This window comes from Orbilia oligospora, assembly GCF_000225545.1.
Source record: "Orbilia oligospora ATCC 24927 unplaced genomic scaffold scaffold00091, whole genome shotgun sequence".
Lineage (NCBI taxonomy): Eukaryota > Fungi > Ascomycota > Orbiliomycetes > Orbiliales > Orbiliaceae > Orbilia > Orbilia oligospora.
This window is the reverse complement of record NW_011645648.1, coordinates 27890-43229: the sequence shown is the minus strand read 5'-3', so window position 1 is coordinate 43229 and position 15340 is coordinate 27890. Positions and strand designations below refer to the sequence as shown.

At 45.0% G+C, this 15340-nt stretch overlaps 10 protein-coding genes across 10 annotated transcripts; 7 read left to right on the top strand and 3 right to left on the bottom strand.

The window, feature by feature from the left end:
• Nucleotides 1-1067: 1067 nt before the first annotated feature.
• On the bottom strand, nt 1068-1427 carry AOL_s00091g21 (uncharacterized protein; the record flags this gene model as incomplete). The annotated part of the gene is made up of 1 exon (XM_011125779.1): nt 1068-1427. One exon carries the CDS (start codon nt 1425-1427, stop codon nt 1068-1070), a length of 360 nt encoding a protein of 119 aa, XP_011124081.1.
• A 274-nt stretch (nt 1428-1701) lies between these two features.
• Nucleotides 1702-2991, top strand: AOL_s00091g20 (uncharacterized protein; the record flags this gene model as incomplete). The annotated part of the gene is made up of 1 exon (XM_011125778.1): nt 1702-2991. One exon carries the CDS (start codon nt 1702-1704, stop codon nt 2989-2991), a length of 1290 nt encoding a protein of 429 aa, XP_011124080.1.
• A 1502-nt stretch (nt 2992-4493) lies between these two features.
• AOL_s00091g19 (uncharacterized protein) lies at nt 4494-6486 on the top strand (the record flags this gene model as incomplete). The annotated part of the gene is made up of 5 exons (XM_011125777.1): nt 4494-4578; nt 4650-5164; nt 5670-5801; nt 5874-6268; nt 6321-6486. The coding sequence occupies 5 exons, from the start codon at nt 4494-4496 to the stop codon at nt 6484-6486; spliced, it is 1293 nt and encodes a 430-aa protein (XP_011124079.1).
• Nucleotides 6487-6703: 217 nt separating this feature from the next.
• Nucleotides 6704-7327, top strand: AOL_s00091g18 (uncharacterized protein; the record flags this gene model as incomplete). The annotated part of the gene is made up of 2 exons (XM_011125776.1): nt 6704-7029; nt 7099-7327. The coding sequence occupies 2 exons, from the start codon at nt 6704-6706 to the stop codon at nt 7325-7327; spliced, it is 555 nt and encodes a 184-aa protein (XP_011124078.1).
• A 614-nt stretch (nt 7328-7941) lies between these two features.
• Nucleotides 7942-8759, top strand: AOL_s00091g17 (uncharacterized protein; the record flags this gene model as incomplete). Its single annotated transcript, XM_011125775.1, has 2 exons — nt 7942-8019; nt 8085-8759. The coding sequence occupies 2 exons, from the start codon at nt 7942-7944 to the stop codon at nt 8757-8759; spliced, it is 753 nt and encodes a 250-aa protein (XP_011124077.1).
• A 986-nt stretch (nt 8760-9745) lies between these two features.
• AOL_s00091g16 (uncharacterized protein) lies at nt 9746-11172 on the top strand (the record flags this gene model as incomplete). The annotated part of the gene is made up of 2 exons (XM_011125774.1): nt 9746-10176; nt 10257-11172. 2 exons carry the CDS (start codon nt 9746-9748, stop codon nt 11170-11172), a joined length of 1347 nt encoding a protein of 448 aa, XP_011124076.1.
• A 320-nt stretch (nt 11173-11492) lies between these two features.
• On the bottom strand, nt 11493-12718 carry AOL_s00091g15 (uncharacterized protein; the record flags this gene model as incomplete). The annotated part of the gene is made up of 4 exons (XM_011125773.1): nt 11493-11594; nt 11676-11872; nt 11941-12040; nt 12098-12718. 4 exons carry the CDS (start codon nt 12716-12718, stop codon nt 11493-11495), a joined length of 1020 nt encoding a protein of 339 aa, XP_011124075.1.
• A 250-nt stretch (nt 12719-12968) lies between these two features.
• On the top strand, nt 12969-13283 carry AOL_s00091g14 (uncharacterized protein; the record flags this gene model as incomplete). The annotated part of the gene is made up of 1 exon (XM_011125772.1): nt 12969-13283. One exon carries the CDS (start codon nt 12969-12971, stop codon nt 13281-13283), a length of 315 nt encoding a protein of 104 aa, XP_011124074.1.
• Nucleotides 13284-13495: 212 nt separating this feature from the next.
• Nucleotides 13496-13901, bottom strand: AOL_s00091g13 (uncharacterized protein; the record flags this gene model as incomplete). The annotated part of the gene is made up of 2 exons (XM_011125771.1): nt 13496-13819; nt 13872-13901. The coding sequence occupies 2 exons, from the start codon at nt 13899-13901 to the stop codon at nt 13496-13498; spliced, it is 354 nt and encodes a 117-aa protein (XP_011124073.1).
• A 580-nt stretch (nt 13902-14481) lies between these two features.
• On the top strand, nt 14482-14925 carry AOL_s00091g12 (uncharacterized protein; the record flags this gene model as incomplete). The annotated part of the gene is made up of 1 exon (XM_011125770.1): nt 14482-14925. One exon carries the CDS (start codon nt 14482-14484, stop codon nt 14923-14925), a length of 444 nt encoding a protein of 147 aa, XP_011124072.1.
• Between the last annotated feature and the right edge of the window lie 415 nt (nt 14926-15340).

Below are 15340 nucleotides of genomic sequence, written 5' to 3'. Positions count from 1 at the left end.
TTTAATTATCATTATTAATAATAATAGGGTTTTTGTATTTTTTTTATTTTTATATTTTATTTTAAGCCTACAATTTATTTTGATTTAAAAATTGTTATGAAAAACAATAAAATTGTGTTGTTCTGTTTGAGTTTGTTGGATTTGTTAAATTTTTTATTTTTTGTGCCGGGGGGTCGCTATTTCGCGCCATACTAGCCGTAGCTGAATTCGGAGCATTCTCATTTTACAACACTAGTAACACATTGGCTGGTCTCGTATCTGCCGGTATGGCTTTCGGCCTCCTCACGAAAGTCCAAGCCAGAACCAGAATCCATTGAGTTTTAGCTCCATTAGGCCCTGGCTTAACAGGGCCCAATGCATCAGGGTTCGGGATCTGTTGCAATCCCCTAGGCTCTAATTAAGCTAAAAATCTATTCTCTTCTAGCGCACTAATTCCCTAGCGGATTGAGGCTTGTCATCTACTTAAAAAGTACAAATCTAATAAGAGCGCAGGCAATCCTTCTTAAGGCCCCCATGAGCGGAGAAACTATTACAAGATAACTTGGTTGGATTCTACTAAATCAGAGTATCCTAACAACTCGGCCAACTCATCAGCAGTCATATCTAAAACCTCATCAAAAAGTTCTGTTTGTGTTGGCGACGGATCCACGTATATAGCATACTTAGCCAATTTCTTTAGCTGATTAATAACACTGCGGCAAGAATCTGGGAGACTAGTCCCGACTACCAAGAGCATATCCACCTTCCTCTCATCCGCATACATGTTTCTGAGGGGGTTGAGTATAGGAAAGAGATTGCTATCGAATTCTTGATCATTATCAAGTAGTATCCCCGGTCTCATGCCTTTGACTCCCGCTTCTCCCGGTGTCTCTATTTCGCAATCTAGACATGGCGGAAAGACTCTTTTGCGCAGCAGTTCTTCGTCATCTTGAGTTGCCGGTCTTATGTGGTGCCTTTTTTTGGACTTTCTACAGATCATTTGTCTAAAGTGACCTCGAATCTAGATACATTGAAGAGCCCGATTGTAAGCAAGGACATGGTGATGCCATTTTTACCATCGGCATAGCCTATATCTGGGGCAAACGCACTGGATAGTAATGAACATTAGGAATGAGGCCTGATTTTATTTCGAGCCCATCCATGTTCATGGAAAAAATAGATTTTATTCTTCCTGACTTTTCAAGATTCAGCCATCGATGAAATTTCGTCGGTTCGCATTGGAAAAGTCTCCTCTGTTCACTCGCGGCCCATTCTAGCCACTCGTTCTCTTCAGCGGGACCTGCACCGAAAGCGATGTTCCAGTCCCATTTCCTTCTCGATTCCGTATCATTGTGCCTCTCAAAAGGCTCAATCCCAGCGGCCACGGATACTCCTGCTCCATACAACAAGATTAAGCTCTTCGTTTGGGCTATTCTTCGAACAGACATCGGACCACTAAATTTCAGTTAAAACTTCTTCACAAATTCATTAGCTGCAACATGCAACATGATTTGCCAAACTATTTATACCGATGTAAATGTGATGTTTTGGTATGGTACCCAAAAAGTACAGGCGGTTGTTTTTGTGCCCACCCAACTAGACGTCTAAGAAGCCAGATCTAGGTATCAGGCAAGTAGGTATATATTAAGTGGATCGAAGTTGGACGCAGAATGATTGCAGGGCGTCCTTGGAACAAAGGCAACGGATAACGAATATAGACTTATGCCCGCCGAAACACCAACCGAAAAAAGAGAGTTGATCGAAGGCATCATAAACGGCCTAGAGCGCCTAATACCAGTGATTGACAAAGACTGCCTGCAGATCTTCCAGGAGCTGTTAGCTCCAGTATCAAAGCATCTAAGCCGTTGCGGAATCGAAATCACACTTAAACCCAACCGCTTTAGCCGGCCTACCCAAAACACAGAAAATAACCAAGCACGGGCCGTTGCAGCACAAAAGCGTCGCAGAGCTTCCCACTCCGAGGGCCCAGAGTGGCAACGGCTCGCAAGAGCCCCCGAACCACCGCCCTTGCTCATTGGTAGTTGCCGGCGTCACACCGGCCTCCCTTCCATAGGTCAGGAGCCAACACAATCGAACCATGGGCCCACAAGCTCCACATCTTCGGGGGGTAGAAGCTCTAACCGCCTGAAGGATCGGCCGTTATTGGCAAGGCTCGTAGTAAGAATACTCCGATACGTGGAAAATCCCCCCCCTCCAGCAGCTCCTTTGTCCAATATTGGGACAAGATTTCAAAATGAAATTGAGGGCCTCTTGCACTCAGAACACCTGGAACATGGAACCTCAGCAAAGAAATTGGCAAGGCTTCGTCGACTACACCCATTGTATATCGCCGAACTAAATATCATAGGCGAAAGAAACACAAAGTTGACAAAAAGAAGCCATAAAGCCGTCCTTGTGACAAGCCTTCATTCTAGATTCGGAGGGATCAGAAGGACATTCGCAAGGCTAGTAACCGATATTGAAATTGTGGGGACGTTAGTAAAGCTTTATCCCCAACCGGCCGTACAAATATCTGGAGCGGTACTTTTAGCAATAGCCATGGAATATTATGGCACCTCGGTTAAGTACGTAGAGGAGAAAATGGGGATATTGCAGTTGTACATTCCCTGGTTGACTAGTCTCGTATCGGCGGAAACTGTGATCCCCTCCGGTTTCAGGATACCTGCGAACTCATTGGCAGGGCATCCTACAGAGTTAGTAGAGCCTCCACACCCATTAAACCTACAGCCTATTGAAACTAGTTCCGACTTGTGGGCAGACGTCGTGCGCCTTGATGAGAAGTTTCTTATAATTTGCGAGGACACAATTCTGACTTTGACAAGCCTGGGCTCGAAGACGGTTCTTGGCAGCTTGAAGCCCGAAAACAAACTGGGTATGATACGGCGCGTCGATCGAGATCTCGCAAATTGCGGAACGATTAAACGTAATGGAGAGGAAATCGTTATCACCGTTTCTGAGGTCGATGCAATGACAGAACTGACATTATTCTGAGCACCAACGGGCATTTGGAACTGAGGCAATTGCTGTTTTCTCTTGCTGGAAAATAAGCACAGGATGTAGTTCTCTATTCACTATGTGAACTCTTTCATGCACGAAAATAATCTTTATTCGGAAATATCACGTATTCTGGTTCAAATTTCATTCTGCGCCCTATATGGTAAGAAAGCCAAATTTAATACCAGATAGAGTTTTCATGCATCAAACAGAAGTAAGTTTAGTAGGTGATGGCTCTGTTGTAAACAACGACCGTGAAGCTTTTAGGCCAAATTTAGAACCCAGACACGAATAGCGAGTCATTGTGAGACTGCATCGTGACCTGGAATTGATACAGTTTTCCCGTAGTATCAGGAGAACTATCTCTTACCTTTTCGATTAGTAGGTAGGTCAAGTAGATTGACGAGTGGATAATAGTAGCTGGTTAGTGATTTGGTTTACGAGATTATACATATGCTGTCTTTGATGCGAACTCGGTCTGTCTTCTATACCGAAAGGTCAACTCTAAGTACTAACAATGCATCCTTCTGTTCCATTGCTTACGACCGTGACCCTACTTCCGGTTGAGGGATACTCCTCTTTTGTCTCTACCTCGCAGCCATCTCGATATCACCTGTATTTGAAATAATCTTGGCTTCGCTCGCAGAGTATGGCTGTAAAAATCCACTAAGTATCAGTTAGAGCTTCCGTTGTACTGCGTAGATAAAGTGATAAATGAGGGCTCGGACTTACAAACCCTGCATTTAGCAAATAGTCCTCTCTCAACACCCAGTCCACGAACTTGAGTCCCAAGGAGACACTCAAAACCGTGAAAATGAGGAACCGAACCAGGCTGTACATATGTATCCGCACATACTCGCTGTGTAAGAGTGCGATCAAAAAGTTTAGTGATACTGTAGATGCAACAATATACCCAACCTCATGGACCCAGATGCGCATCGGCAGAACCGTTGTATTTATTGCCTACCAGGCTCTTATCAAAAGTTCTCTTGGGAGGCTGCGGGGGGCGACATACTCCCAGGGGGAAAAAAAAGGAAAACTGCCGCGAGATGTTGTTTGAGAGCTGGCATCCAGACTATCCTGAGCGTAGCTAGAGAAAAATTAAGTGATGCTACTCAACTGAAGAACCAGCATCTGTCATGCCGAACCGATCAAGCCATTTCCAAATTTGGTTTTACAACATCCAAAAGTGCGTTGCAAGGGCCCTGGCACGAAATAGCCTTGGCACCAGGCAGAAATTGAAAACCTTGTTAACAAGCCAGTCTCTGTTTTGGCTTCTGTTATGTTACATTATCTGTATGGGCATGTGAGTTTTGTGTGCCTGTGATGCACGCCTTCGACTGTGATTATCTATAAATGCTCCCCCCTCCTCCCTCTCTCGACATTTTAGAAATTCATCAAAGCTTCATTGCGATTTGTTTGATCCTAAAGCCCATTCATATTTTTTTAAATCTACTATCCAGTTACCTAGTGTACCATTCTAACGCAACCACCAAACCATGGCGCTTAAACAGCCTACAGATCTGCGTTACCCCCTTCCACCAAAACCAAGACTAACTCAAAATTGGCACCCGAGAGGGCCCGGTATGACTCAAAATATCTATGACATTGTCCAAGTATCTTTGCTGACAGTACTTGAACTACTTAAGGTATAGATGGCCACGTAGGAGACCTAGGCACAACACAAAGACTTTCACGTCAGTCGCTTCAAATTCAGACAACGGTTGCAGTCCCAGCCTTAGCTCCAGAGCTCCATGAGTCTATAGAACCCCCACTATCCAGGAGTCCTTTACCTGACAAACTCGAAGCGGGTGATAATACTTCAACTGCTGGTAATGACGCTTCCCTCGATTATTCCAAAAACAACTCCATAATCATCAAGAGTCCGGGTCAAGCGAGCCTCCCCAGCGCACTCCCGTATCCGGTCGATAGCCTCAAGGATAGTACAAGCCAGCAACACCTCCTCGGCAGCCAAATGACCCGTAAAAAAACTAAGAGGATGGTGAGAAGGTCTCTTGATGCTTCTTGGCCATATAGCAGCCCACAATACAAGCTCAAAACCCCCAAGGTAAAGACGACAAAAACTACCACCTCCAAGCCTACTGGTATTCCTGTTCCAGGAAAATTCCGGCGAAGACAGCCGAAGGCGAGAGAGTGGACAGTCGAGAAAGTAATTGGAGTTTCGGGAAACCTTTCTCGGGTGGTGTGGAGCGACAGCTATGCACCGGCCGAGTCGGCCAATGAAATAAGTTCGGTATTCCGGTCAAGGGTAATAGAATCAGTTATACAAGGGCAGACGACTTTTGTGAGAATAAAGTGGGAAAATACTACCGAGCCACTTTCAAATCTCAAAAATGCAAAAGACAGCATCGAGGAATATTACCAAGAGAGAGAGCGGAGCGGCCAGCCTCTTGTTATGTCAGAGCAGGAATTCGTTCAATTGCCATAAAAACCATACTGATGTTCCCCAATCCTTCCTGTGGCAAGGATAACTATGTATTTAAGTTATTTAAGTAGATTTGCGCAAATAGTATAGTCATCGTTGATATCTCCCAGGCTATTCAGTGACATTACGCAGTAGTTGTACAGGAAGAAAACAAAAGACGAGTGTTCATGGTATGAAAATCACTGAAGATAATTAGACTGCATAGGTTCGAGTTGCTAATTCTACATAGGAAATGGTTCGTGGTAGGATGTATGGGTTTGTAGGTTGGGATCCTATGCAGGAAAGAATTCGTGGTAGGATGTCAGGGTTTGTAGGTTGGGATCCTATGCAGGAAAGAATTCGTGGTAGGATGTCAGGGTTTGTAGGTTGGGATCCTATGCAGGAAAGAATCCGTGGTAGGATGTCAGGGTTTGTAGGTTGGGATCCTATATAGGCCAGCACAAAAGCTATAAAAGCTTCCGCTGATTCCTTCAGCAAATTGTTCTATTTCAACGATATGAGCCTCGGCCGGGAAGAGTACGTATACGCATCGCACGACATGGATAGCGATATGTCTTGGTTTCACGAGAGCACTGGCGTTTTCGACGACTTGGGCGGTTCACAAATCAACCCTACCACGGAACCGAGAACAAACTCAAATTTCTCAGGGTATCCTGAACCCCAGCAGCAGGCTCCGACGGTTTCAGCTAGCGTAAAACCACAAACAGACCTACTAAGAGTATTGATACCGATCCATACGATCCAGGCGCCGTTAGCTCAGCGGGGGAGCCGAGGGCTCTATAACGAAGTCGCCAACTTGAGGGCAAAGGTCCAAAAGCTAGAAGCGGAGTAGGTCGTCCACCTGATATATCGTTTTATTGCAGCTGATATCCATTCCTAGAAAGCGTTCACTCAAGAACATAGAAGAGAAACTCGCGAACCTAGAGAAACACCTCAAAGAAGGCCTCATGCCGTGGTTGAACGAAATAGCTGATAGGATTAACAACCTCGTCGCCGAAGTATTTGGAGACAGGGGAGAGGAGGAACTGCCACAGATGGATAACTGAGGCCTTGGGGCCATGTGTCTGTGTTGAAAATAGTCGGGTATACGGAAAAATTATTTAAAGGAACCACTTTCGCGATTCAGTCAGATCGTACCTTTTTTCATACCATAACTTTTAATCCTTCCATAGTTTATGACCTAGTCAGATCTTATCTTCTCATATCACACTCTTTACTCATTCCATTCTACTTGAAATCATAATTTTCTCAAGGGATAAAATAATGTCGAAACAGCCCCAACCCAGACGTCAATGGTCAATGGAGGAGGAGATGTTGCTCGCCTTTTTCATGTCTAAATATCAATTTGGAGTTGCAGATCTATCATGGCTTCTAAGATTACACGACTACCATCGAACGGAGATTGCCATCAGGCTACATCGTGCACAAATGCAAAAAACGCAAAAGATGGATGGCAGTTGTGCCGAATGGGGAACTCTTCTAGATACAGCTGTAGGGGTATTTTCTGAAAGCTACAGAGAGACCCACCATATCCGTCAAAGCAGAGACCCTTTAACTCTTGAGGAGCAGACTATTCTCAAGATCGCGCAGTAAGGCTCCAACAAAGGTAATACTCAAATTTTTTTAGTACTCAAACTAACAACTGATACTGACACCAGGTCCAACCCGCCCCGGTCAAGCCGCCCTAACAGAGGAACTTCACTCGCCTCCCACATGATCCTTTCGCCATCGCTTCCGCCGTTTGCAACGCTCGAGCTCGAGACAATCGAGCTAACTCAGATGTGGGGAAGATCGGTGCATGATACATTAGAGAATACGAGAGATGTGACATCAAGCGAGAATGTCCTGGTCGGAATGCTTGAAAGTCTAGGTGACAGCACTGGCTAATCCATCTCACTTGGGATGAAATCGCACGTTGGGGTGGCTGATAGTACCCTGCAAGATTTGCCGTTTTTGGAGCGTTCCCCTATTTCCTATTGGTCGCGCTTAAACCTTGTACTCTTACTTCAGACGGCAGAGACGCCCTCCCTTAATTTACCACCAGTTTTCCCACCAGGGCCAGCATAAATACGAGGTTCCCAGCAAAAAATTGCTGCAAACCTATCGCACTGTGAAATCAAGAATTTCCTTTCATGTGGAGCTCCCTTGAGCTACCGGTGACAATGCCAGCAATTCCCTTCGCGCGGAGGAGCCGCGGGGTTCCGTAGACACTAAGAACGCCGGCTTCCAGGGCCGTTTTGCCTGGTGATATGACCCTTTATTACGCAATCAAGATGGCCGGAATATAATATTATTCTAACGCGGTATATACTTCAGCCATTCGCAATTGCAAAGCTTGGCGCAAGATGGTGCCGCTTCTAGGTTGAGCGACTCCGAAACTGACTGCCGCCCAATTCCGGTTCTGTCCCAAATGGGACACATATCAGTGCACTTAAATTGTTGTGTTGCCCGTTCCCATAACGGAGCAAGGCAGAGACGAAAGAAGCTAGAAGACATTCACGATGCCAAAGCACCCCAGACAGAAGCTGAACACCGCAACGGCGGATTTCCGACAGCAAATTGTCCATGAATACGACCAGGTATATTTGAATCCAGCCCATATATCACATGCTTGTGTTCACATTATATTACCCGTTCTCTATAGCCATTAGTCCTAACAGCTCGGACTGCGACTCGCCCCGACCAACCCCCCCGTCTCAATACCAATATATCATACGATGAGCAATTCACGGGGCAGAACAACACGAGACCAGGATCAGATCATATCTACCGTCAATTACAAGATCGTGAACGCTCGATTCAGCTCGCACTTTCTCACCTCATGAATCCCGGAGAAACAATTTGTGGCCAGAACATCCGGACTCTTACAGCAACTGTATCCTCGCAGGCGAATCACCAAAAATTTGCTCAAGCGCGAATATTTCAGCTCGAATCGGATTGCAAACGCTACTTAGAGGCTCAAGAGCAAATAGATAAATACCGAAGCCTAAACTTAGACCAGGCCGAGGAGCTAGGAGATTTGAAGAGCCAGGTGGCCCAGCTTACAGAGGAACGGAGGGTTATGACCATAGAAGCTGAGGCCCAAAATGGAAGATTGATGTCGCTGCATAAACAATACCAGGAGCTTTCGCAAGATTTCCATGGATTCGATGACCTCCACAAAGCCTACATGGAGGGTAGAGTTCACATATACCACCCAAGTGGGGAGTCAAAGAAATGCCTAGATATCCAAGACTTGGTTGACCCGAACTTGTGCCAGGATTCGAGATGTTTGGAAGAAACCGAAGACATGGAAGAAATTACAAATCCTTCAATCTAATGCCTATATTTTGAGCTTTGTGTTTATTATGGATGACATTCCTTCTGGGCCGGCGCAATAATTCTAGGGCAAAAGATAAGCGGCCTAGCATTAGATACCCACCCATTTAAGGCCTTCAATGTACTTAATAGCCTCAATAATTAGACCGCCCCTCCCCCTTCCCCACTCTCCTTGTACCTAATTCGCTTACCTCTGGGAAACCTAGAAGAGGATTCAAAGATATTGCTTTCATATCTCATAGATGCAAGCACCAATAAGAAGAGTATGACGTTGGCTCTCGAATACGTATACAAGAAGCAACTGACCCCTAAGATAAACAGAAGTCCTATAGAATTCTACGACCTGCTCTACCATCAATCCCCGAACGTAGGGAAAATCGCACCGGGCAGGTGTCCTCGAAAGATATACGCTCGCTTGAGTCAGAGGTTGTGGATTTAGCGTCCCGGGTGGAGGGGCTCTTGGGTCGAATTAGACATATGGAAGCAAGATATGACCAACTGAAGGAGGAGTTAAACAGCTTGCGTGTGGATGTTTTGGCAGTTCGTAGCCAGGACGCTACCAAACCAGCTGGGGGATTCAATAGAGAATCCCAACTACGAAGGCTATCAAGAATCTTTAAGCGGTTTCCAGTTTAGAAGAAAATGCCTTGTGTGTGTCGTGAGCACTGAGGATGTCGAATCAGCCACATGCTGATGCGCCACCCACCTGCTGATGCGCCACCCACCTGCTGATGCGCCACCCACATCCCTTAGTTGCGTATATTCTAAATGGCTGTAGCTCCCTTAGTACCTATTTGCAGTGTAAATACAAAAAAAATTTCCTACTCTTGACACAATCCCTAAATCAGATCGACGCCTCTTATAGACTTTTCAAAAGTGACCTAAATTGTCTAAACAACTTAAATTTATATTAAGCTTCTCGATCTGACTTAACCGAGCTTGCATCCAACGAAAACCAACAACCGCGCACGGCCCAGACAAAGAGCTATGAAACGAACGGCACTGATAGTATTCCTAACATGCTCGTTCCCTCTGCTTGTATGTTGTGACATCTACCTCGAGAAACCCACGGCTTTTTGGCCAGATAAGGAGTCCTTGAAAAACCGTGGAACGCCCCTGATGCTCGACGGTTCCGATTTCCCATGTAAAAATGCGCACAAGCTACTGAAGATGCATCATTACGAAGAGACAGCCTGGCAGGTTGGTACATATCAATATGTTATTCTTGAGGGGACAGGGAATACCACCGAGGATGGAGGGAGTTGCCAATTTGCCTTATCGCTAGACCACGGCCATACATTCAAAGTACTTCGGTCCATCGTAGGCGGGTGTCCCTCTAGTCCCTTCGGTAGCCTAGGAACCGGCGATATTGTTTATCTGCCACTAGAAATCCCGTCAGGAAAGGCCTTATTCGCCTGGTAATTCCTACTAAGTTCCCTAGAGGAGCTCGATCCGCAAATTAATTCCCACGTTTAGCTAATACTTATTTCATTTTTAGGACGTGGTTTAATAGTCGAGGAACTCCAAGGATGTACATGAATTGTGCACCTGTTACAATCAACAATCCAACGAAGAGGGGCAGTTTGGAACAGTTTAATGAGCTTCCAAATCTCTTCTTTGCCAATATCGGGAACTGCAACCTAAGAGAAGGAAGCGACGTCATATTTCCCGGCGCTCAAGATGTCTCTGGAGCGGCGAGGTCTGCGGAACAGCCACCCGAGGCTTGCCTACCGAACCGTAGCAACAAGCGAGTTTCTACAGTTACTCACGCTTATCTAAGTGGGACGCTAGCTCCGTCTCGTACGGCACAGGGCAGCTCAAGTATACAGACTGAGCTCAAACCAATCCGCAAAGCAACCTCTAGCCCTACGCATACTAGTTGCGAAAGTCAAGGACTCAAGACGACAGTTCCCGTAAAATCTTCCATGAAACCTATTTCGTATACATCCGAAAGCAAGCCGCTGTCCTCGAGCTCTAATTTAATACCGCCAAAGTCTGACTCTGTAACCCTACCATCTGGGTTTTCGACCATAAAATCTACAACTGCTAAACCACCAACCATTTCACCCACTACCTCCATTCCGAATAGAGCCTATGATACTGAAACGCAGAAATCCATACAGTCATCTAACGTGGCTATAGATACAGTATACAACATGAAGTCTTCTAGTTTGATCACGTCGACGACTCGTCATTCTACTAGCCTCCATTCAACTTGCACCAAAACTATAGCCAAGGCCCCAACAAAGACGATTTCTGGTTTAGATACGGCAACCCAGGCCATGGTAACAGCAACGGTAACCATCGTTTCCACGAAAGCCTGCGTCTGTCGCCGTGCGTCTCTTACAGGTACACTACGTATTGTCTCGGCCGCGAGACTTTGGGATGTACCTCGCCCCAAAACCTCGTTTTAATATCATTTCGTCGTCCCCAACTCTGCACTTCTACACCCTAATTTCATCCCTGCTATTTAATGTTTAATTCCCTATTTGAAACCTGATATCATTGTACCTAATGTATATTACACCCATGGCTGGCTCTAGAAATAGTTATCAATTTAGATTCGTTCAAATTTAATCTAGTTTCTAAATTTTAAATTGCTAAAAGGAAATCGAGTTTTGATTTAAGTGATTTCATAGATTATATAATAGGATATATAATAGGACTCAAGCAGCACCAGAACATAGTGAGTTCGGAACCTTCGATATACATGATTTTACTTATTACGTACGCTCTATCCTTCCCAAAATGACCATTCCCTCCGCGCGCTGAGAATTCCCACAATAGCTAGCTGAGCAACGGAAGAGGTTCTTACTGCCATCTGAAGAAATGGTTCCTAGGAGCAATATTAAGTTGCACGTTAATATAATATTCTTATCCTAAGAAGCAGTCTCTGATGCATGAATACCCGTCCTACCGTTTGTACTTCCAGGCTTTTTGCCCAGAAGGAATTCACAATGAAATGTTTCACAGCGCCACTCCATGAAACCAATGAAAGATCCGCGATGCGGATAACTGAATCTCTGAATTCTGACCTTTGAAGCATGTGGTATACGAGCTTTCCGAGCACACCAAGCGACTGTCCTTTTGCCAGCTGACATCGGTGAATCGCTCCTAGTTTTTAGCAACATAATATTCTTAGCATCTTTACTTTTGGTCTGGGAAAATACCACCCGACTTACCGAGTTTAATACACCCATTCCGCCCTAGTAATATGCTACTGGCCTGTACCTGAGTATGTTCAATACCAAGGTTAGCCAAGAATTTTATTGCTTTTACGACCTATTTAGTTGTTCCTTAGTTACTAGTATCACTGGATCTAGATAACGGAGTGCTCACTTCGCAAACTATTAAAGCTGCCTCTGGTTCTTTGATCTTGGCCGGAGAACTGATTATTTCCATTAATGAAATGTCCAAAACCTCAACTACTAGATAGAAAAAGACATCCTCGTGAAATACTTCGATTAGTCTTGTTGTATTTTCGTGATGGTTGTGGAGGAGTTTGAGCATTAGCTTCTCATTATACTTCGCGTCTGATTGACGCAAGACCCCGACAAGGTTCGGGTGCAGGTAATCGGTTGAATTATGGCGGTGGGCGAGGGTCAAATCCCCACCATGACTAAGTTGCACGAACAGCTTGTATTTCTCTCTGAATCCAGTGTGTAGAGTACTAGTACCGCTAGCAAGTTGGGCATTGGGTTTGGGAACTGTGGCTGCCTCGTGAACATCAACGGTTTCCCATGCATCATCATCCTCTGCAATTGGGCTCTCCTCTTCTTCCGGAATAGATGGTGGAGGAATGGTTGGTGGAGGAATGGTTGGTGGAGGAATGGTTGGTGGAGGAACGGCTGGTGGAGGAACGGCTGGTAGAGGAACGGTAGCCGGGTTGTTTTGATGGAAGATAGTAACCGGCCACTGCGTGTGCCGGTTAAGGGCTGTGTCTTCTTTGGAGCTAGTCATCTTTAGAATACTGTCCAATATCGGCCTTGGGAGCTTCGCGGCAGCTAGCTTATTCGTTAAGGAGACTATCTAAAATTTAATCGGAGCAAACAGCTAGGTGATCATAGGCGGGTTATATATACAGCACGTCCAACCCATACCTGGTTCAAACCATCCAAATACAAACACTAAACCCTGTCCATTGAGTACAGAAAGGATTTCTAGCGGCCTATATAGATACTATCAGCCGTGCTGTTGATTATATTATACCATGGCATCTCAGTTACCAACGCCCCCCAAAACCGTCCTTACAAGGAGATTAGGTAGAGTTTTGGAAAGAGAGCCCACGAATGAGGAATTGGTAGCCCGGATTACAGATCTGACCCGTGAAAACGGCATGCTCAGGAAGCAAATTCAGGAATTCCATGAGCTCTGGTCAAGCGTTCAGAATCTAATCTCACAAACGACAAGCGGTATGGAAAAGATATCCCGAGCCCTCGGGGATTTCGACAGTGCATATGAATATGCGGAAGCCAATTGGATCAAGTTCTGGGATAGCGGAGAGGCTTTACCGCGAGAATTCTGAGGTAAGCGCACATGGGTACCTTACATGAACGGTCTAACAAAAATTAAAACCCATAGTTACTGAGTAGTACATATAAATACCTCCAAAAGAGTGCACGGTCGCACGGTTATTTTTGCATGTTTGTATGGATGTACGCACTATGTATTATGCGTTTTTATGTAAATAAGTACGAAGTACATCTATGCATGTAAATGGCAGCTGGCGACTAGAGCTTAGACTTCTTCAGGAATTCGAGGTAGCCGCCGGGATTCCTTCGCCCGGCTTAGTGTCTTTATCGCTTTGGGGACTTTCTCGGCTTGCCCTTGTGGGAAATCATCGATTGATGTCCCATTTTCTTTTGCCCCGGTATTGTCTTCTTGCTGGAGTCGAAACTTTCTTTTCAACTGAGCAGCCATCTCATCAAGGATTTTTGTCTTTTGTCTAAATTCTGCAAGTGTTGAAATTACTTGTTCCATCCGAGTTATCAGCTCCATGACTTCCTCATTATAGCTTCGCTGGACAAATTCGCCTTCGGCGGTATCGTCAATTCCATTTTTCTAAAACTGAATTAGCTTTTTCCAAATGTGGTGCATTCTAGTAAGAACATACATGTTGATCAGAGTGATGGGGTTGGGCCATGATTTTCAATACACAAATCCCGCTTCGTAGTCAGTTTGGATTTAGATTATAATCTATTAGCGTTACATGAGCGAGCGCTTTGCTAATCTCGTAGACATTTATTGATGTAGGATCCAGTGTATCCCTCATGGAAGGGATTTACCTTTTTTTTAAAAAAAAAGAAAGAATGCGCGGTGACGTCATGGTGATTATCAATAATTATCGGTAGGATGATCAAGTATATGCTCGCTTTGAGATATCTAGGTTAATAGTTTACGGCTACCAGATAATCTACCAGATAATCCGTGGATTTTATCTGTATCAGGCTATTATTTTAGTAATGCATTACGTTAGCGTAACAAAGGGTGGTCAGTCAGTGCAGTTGATGAATACGGAGAGACGTAACTCATGACCATGCATGGGTAGGCGTCAAAATAGGTCCAGCACCTATCTTGTGCCTGGGTTCCGATCTGGCTACTACGGGTAACGTTATAGAAGATGTGTTTCCCTGCCCGATTAATTTTATTATCCGCCTGAAGTCAAAGCGAACTATTTCTGACTATCACCAGCTGTTGCAAACCCTGTCCGAGCTAGATACAACATGGTTGAACCCCTTGCTCTAAGCTCGTTCCTTGCGACATTGATATCGTTGTCGGCACGCCTAGCCTTCGACATAGCGAGCCTGAGAAGTAAATATCGAAGTGTTCCACGAGAGCTCTCCTACCTTGAGGCAGAGTGCCAGATCTTGGCCTCTTTATTGGCTAATCTCAAGAGTACCGAGCCTTTCGCTTACGAAGCTCGCAACCTGCGGCCCGTCCTGTGCCATCTCAATCAGATTCTTATTGATACTTCCGCCCTATTCGGGGTATTCGATCGGACGCCAACATTTCTCATGCGAATCAAGTGGATCATGCAGAAGGATGAATTAGTTTACCACCGAGAATCACTCTCCAGTTGCCTGGCGTTGTTCAATGCTACATTAATTTCTAAAATGCCGTCAGTCTTTTCGTTTGTCGTGTTACACGCCACTCTCGCTGATCCATGAAATAATCGTTTTAATTAAGTAGTTTGGAGCAAAAACGAGGCCCTCGAAAATTTACGGGAACGTGGTACGTTAACTATATTCGAAATATCGCGGATATTATGTGAGTTAATGCTTACATACGTATAAAACATGTCCCAGGCTTGTTAAGAGGTTTTTCCTCAATGGAAAAAAAGTTGGCCCTGGAACCCTCAGAATTAAGCGCGAACCTTTCAAAATGGCAACGTTGCGCATAAAGCTAGATGAGTTTGGGGAAAGAACCTATCTCTCCCACGAATGTAATTACATTAAAATGTCGCCTGCTCCGAGAAGTTGATTTGAACTTCGAACAGAATCACTAACTCGCAATATAATGCAAAGTGGGACCAAGAACAGAAGCTGTGGAGCAGGATGAAGGCTGTCGTGTTTTCATCCCTTT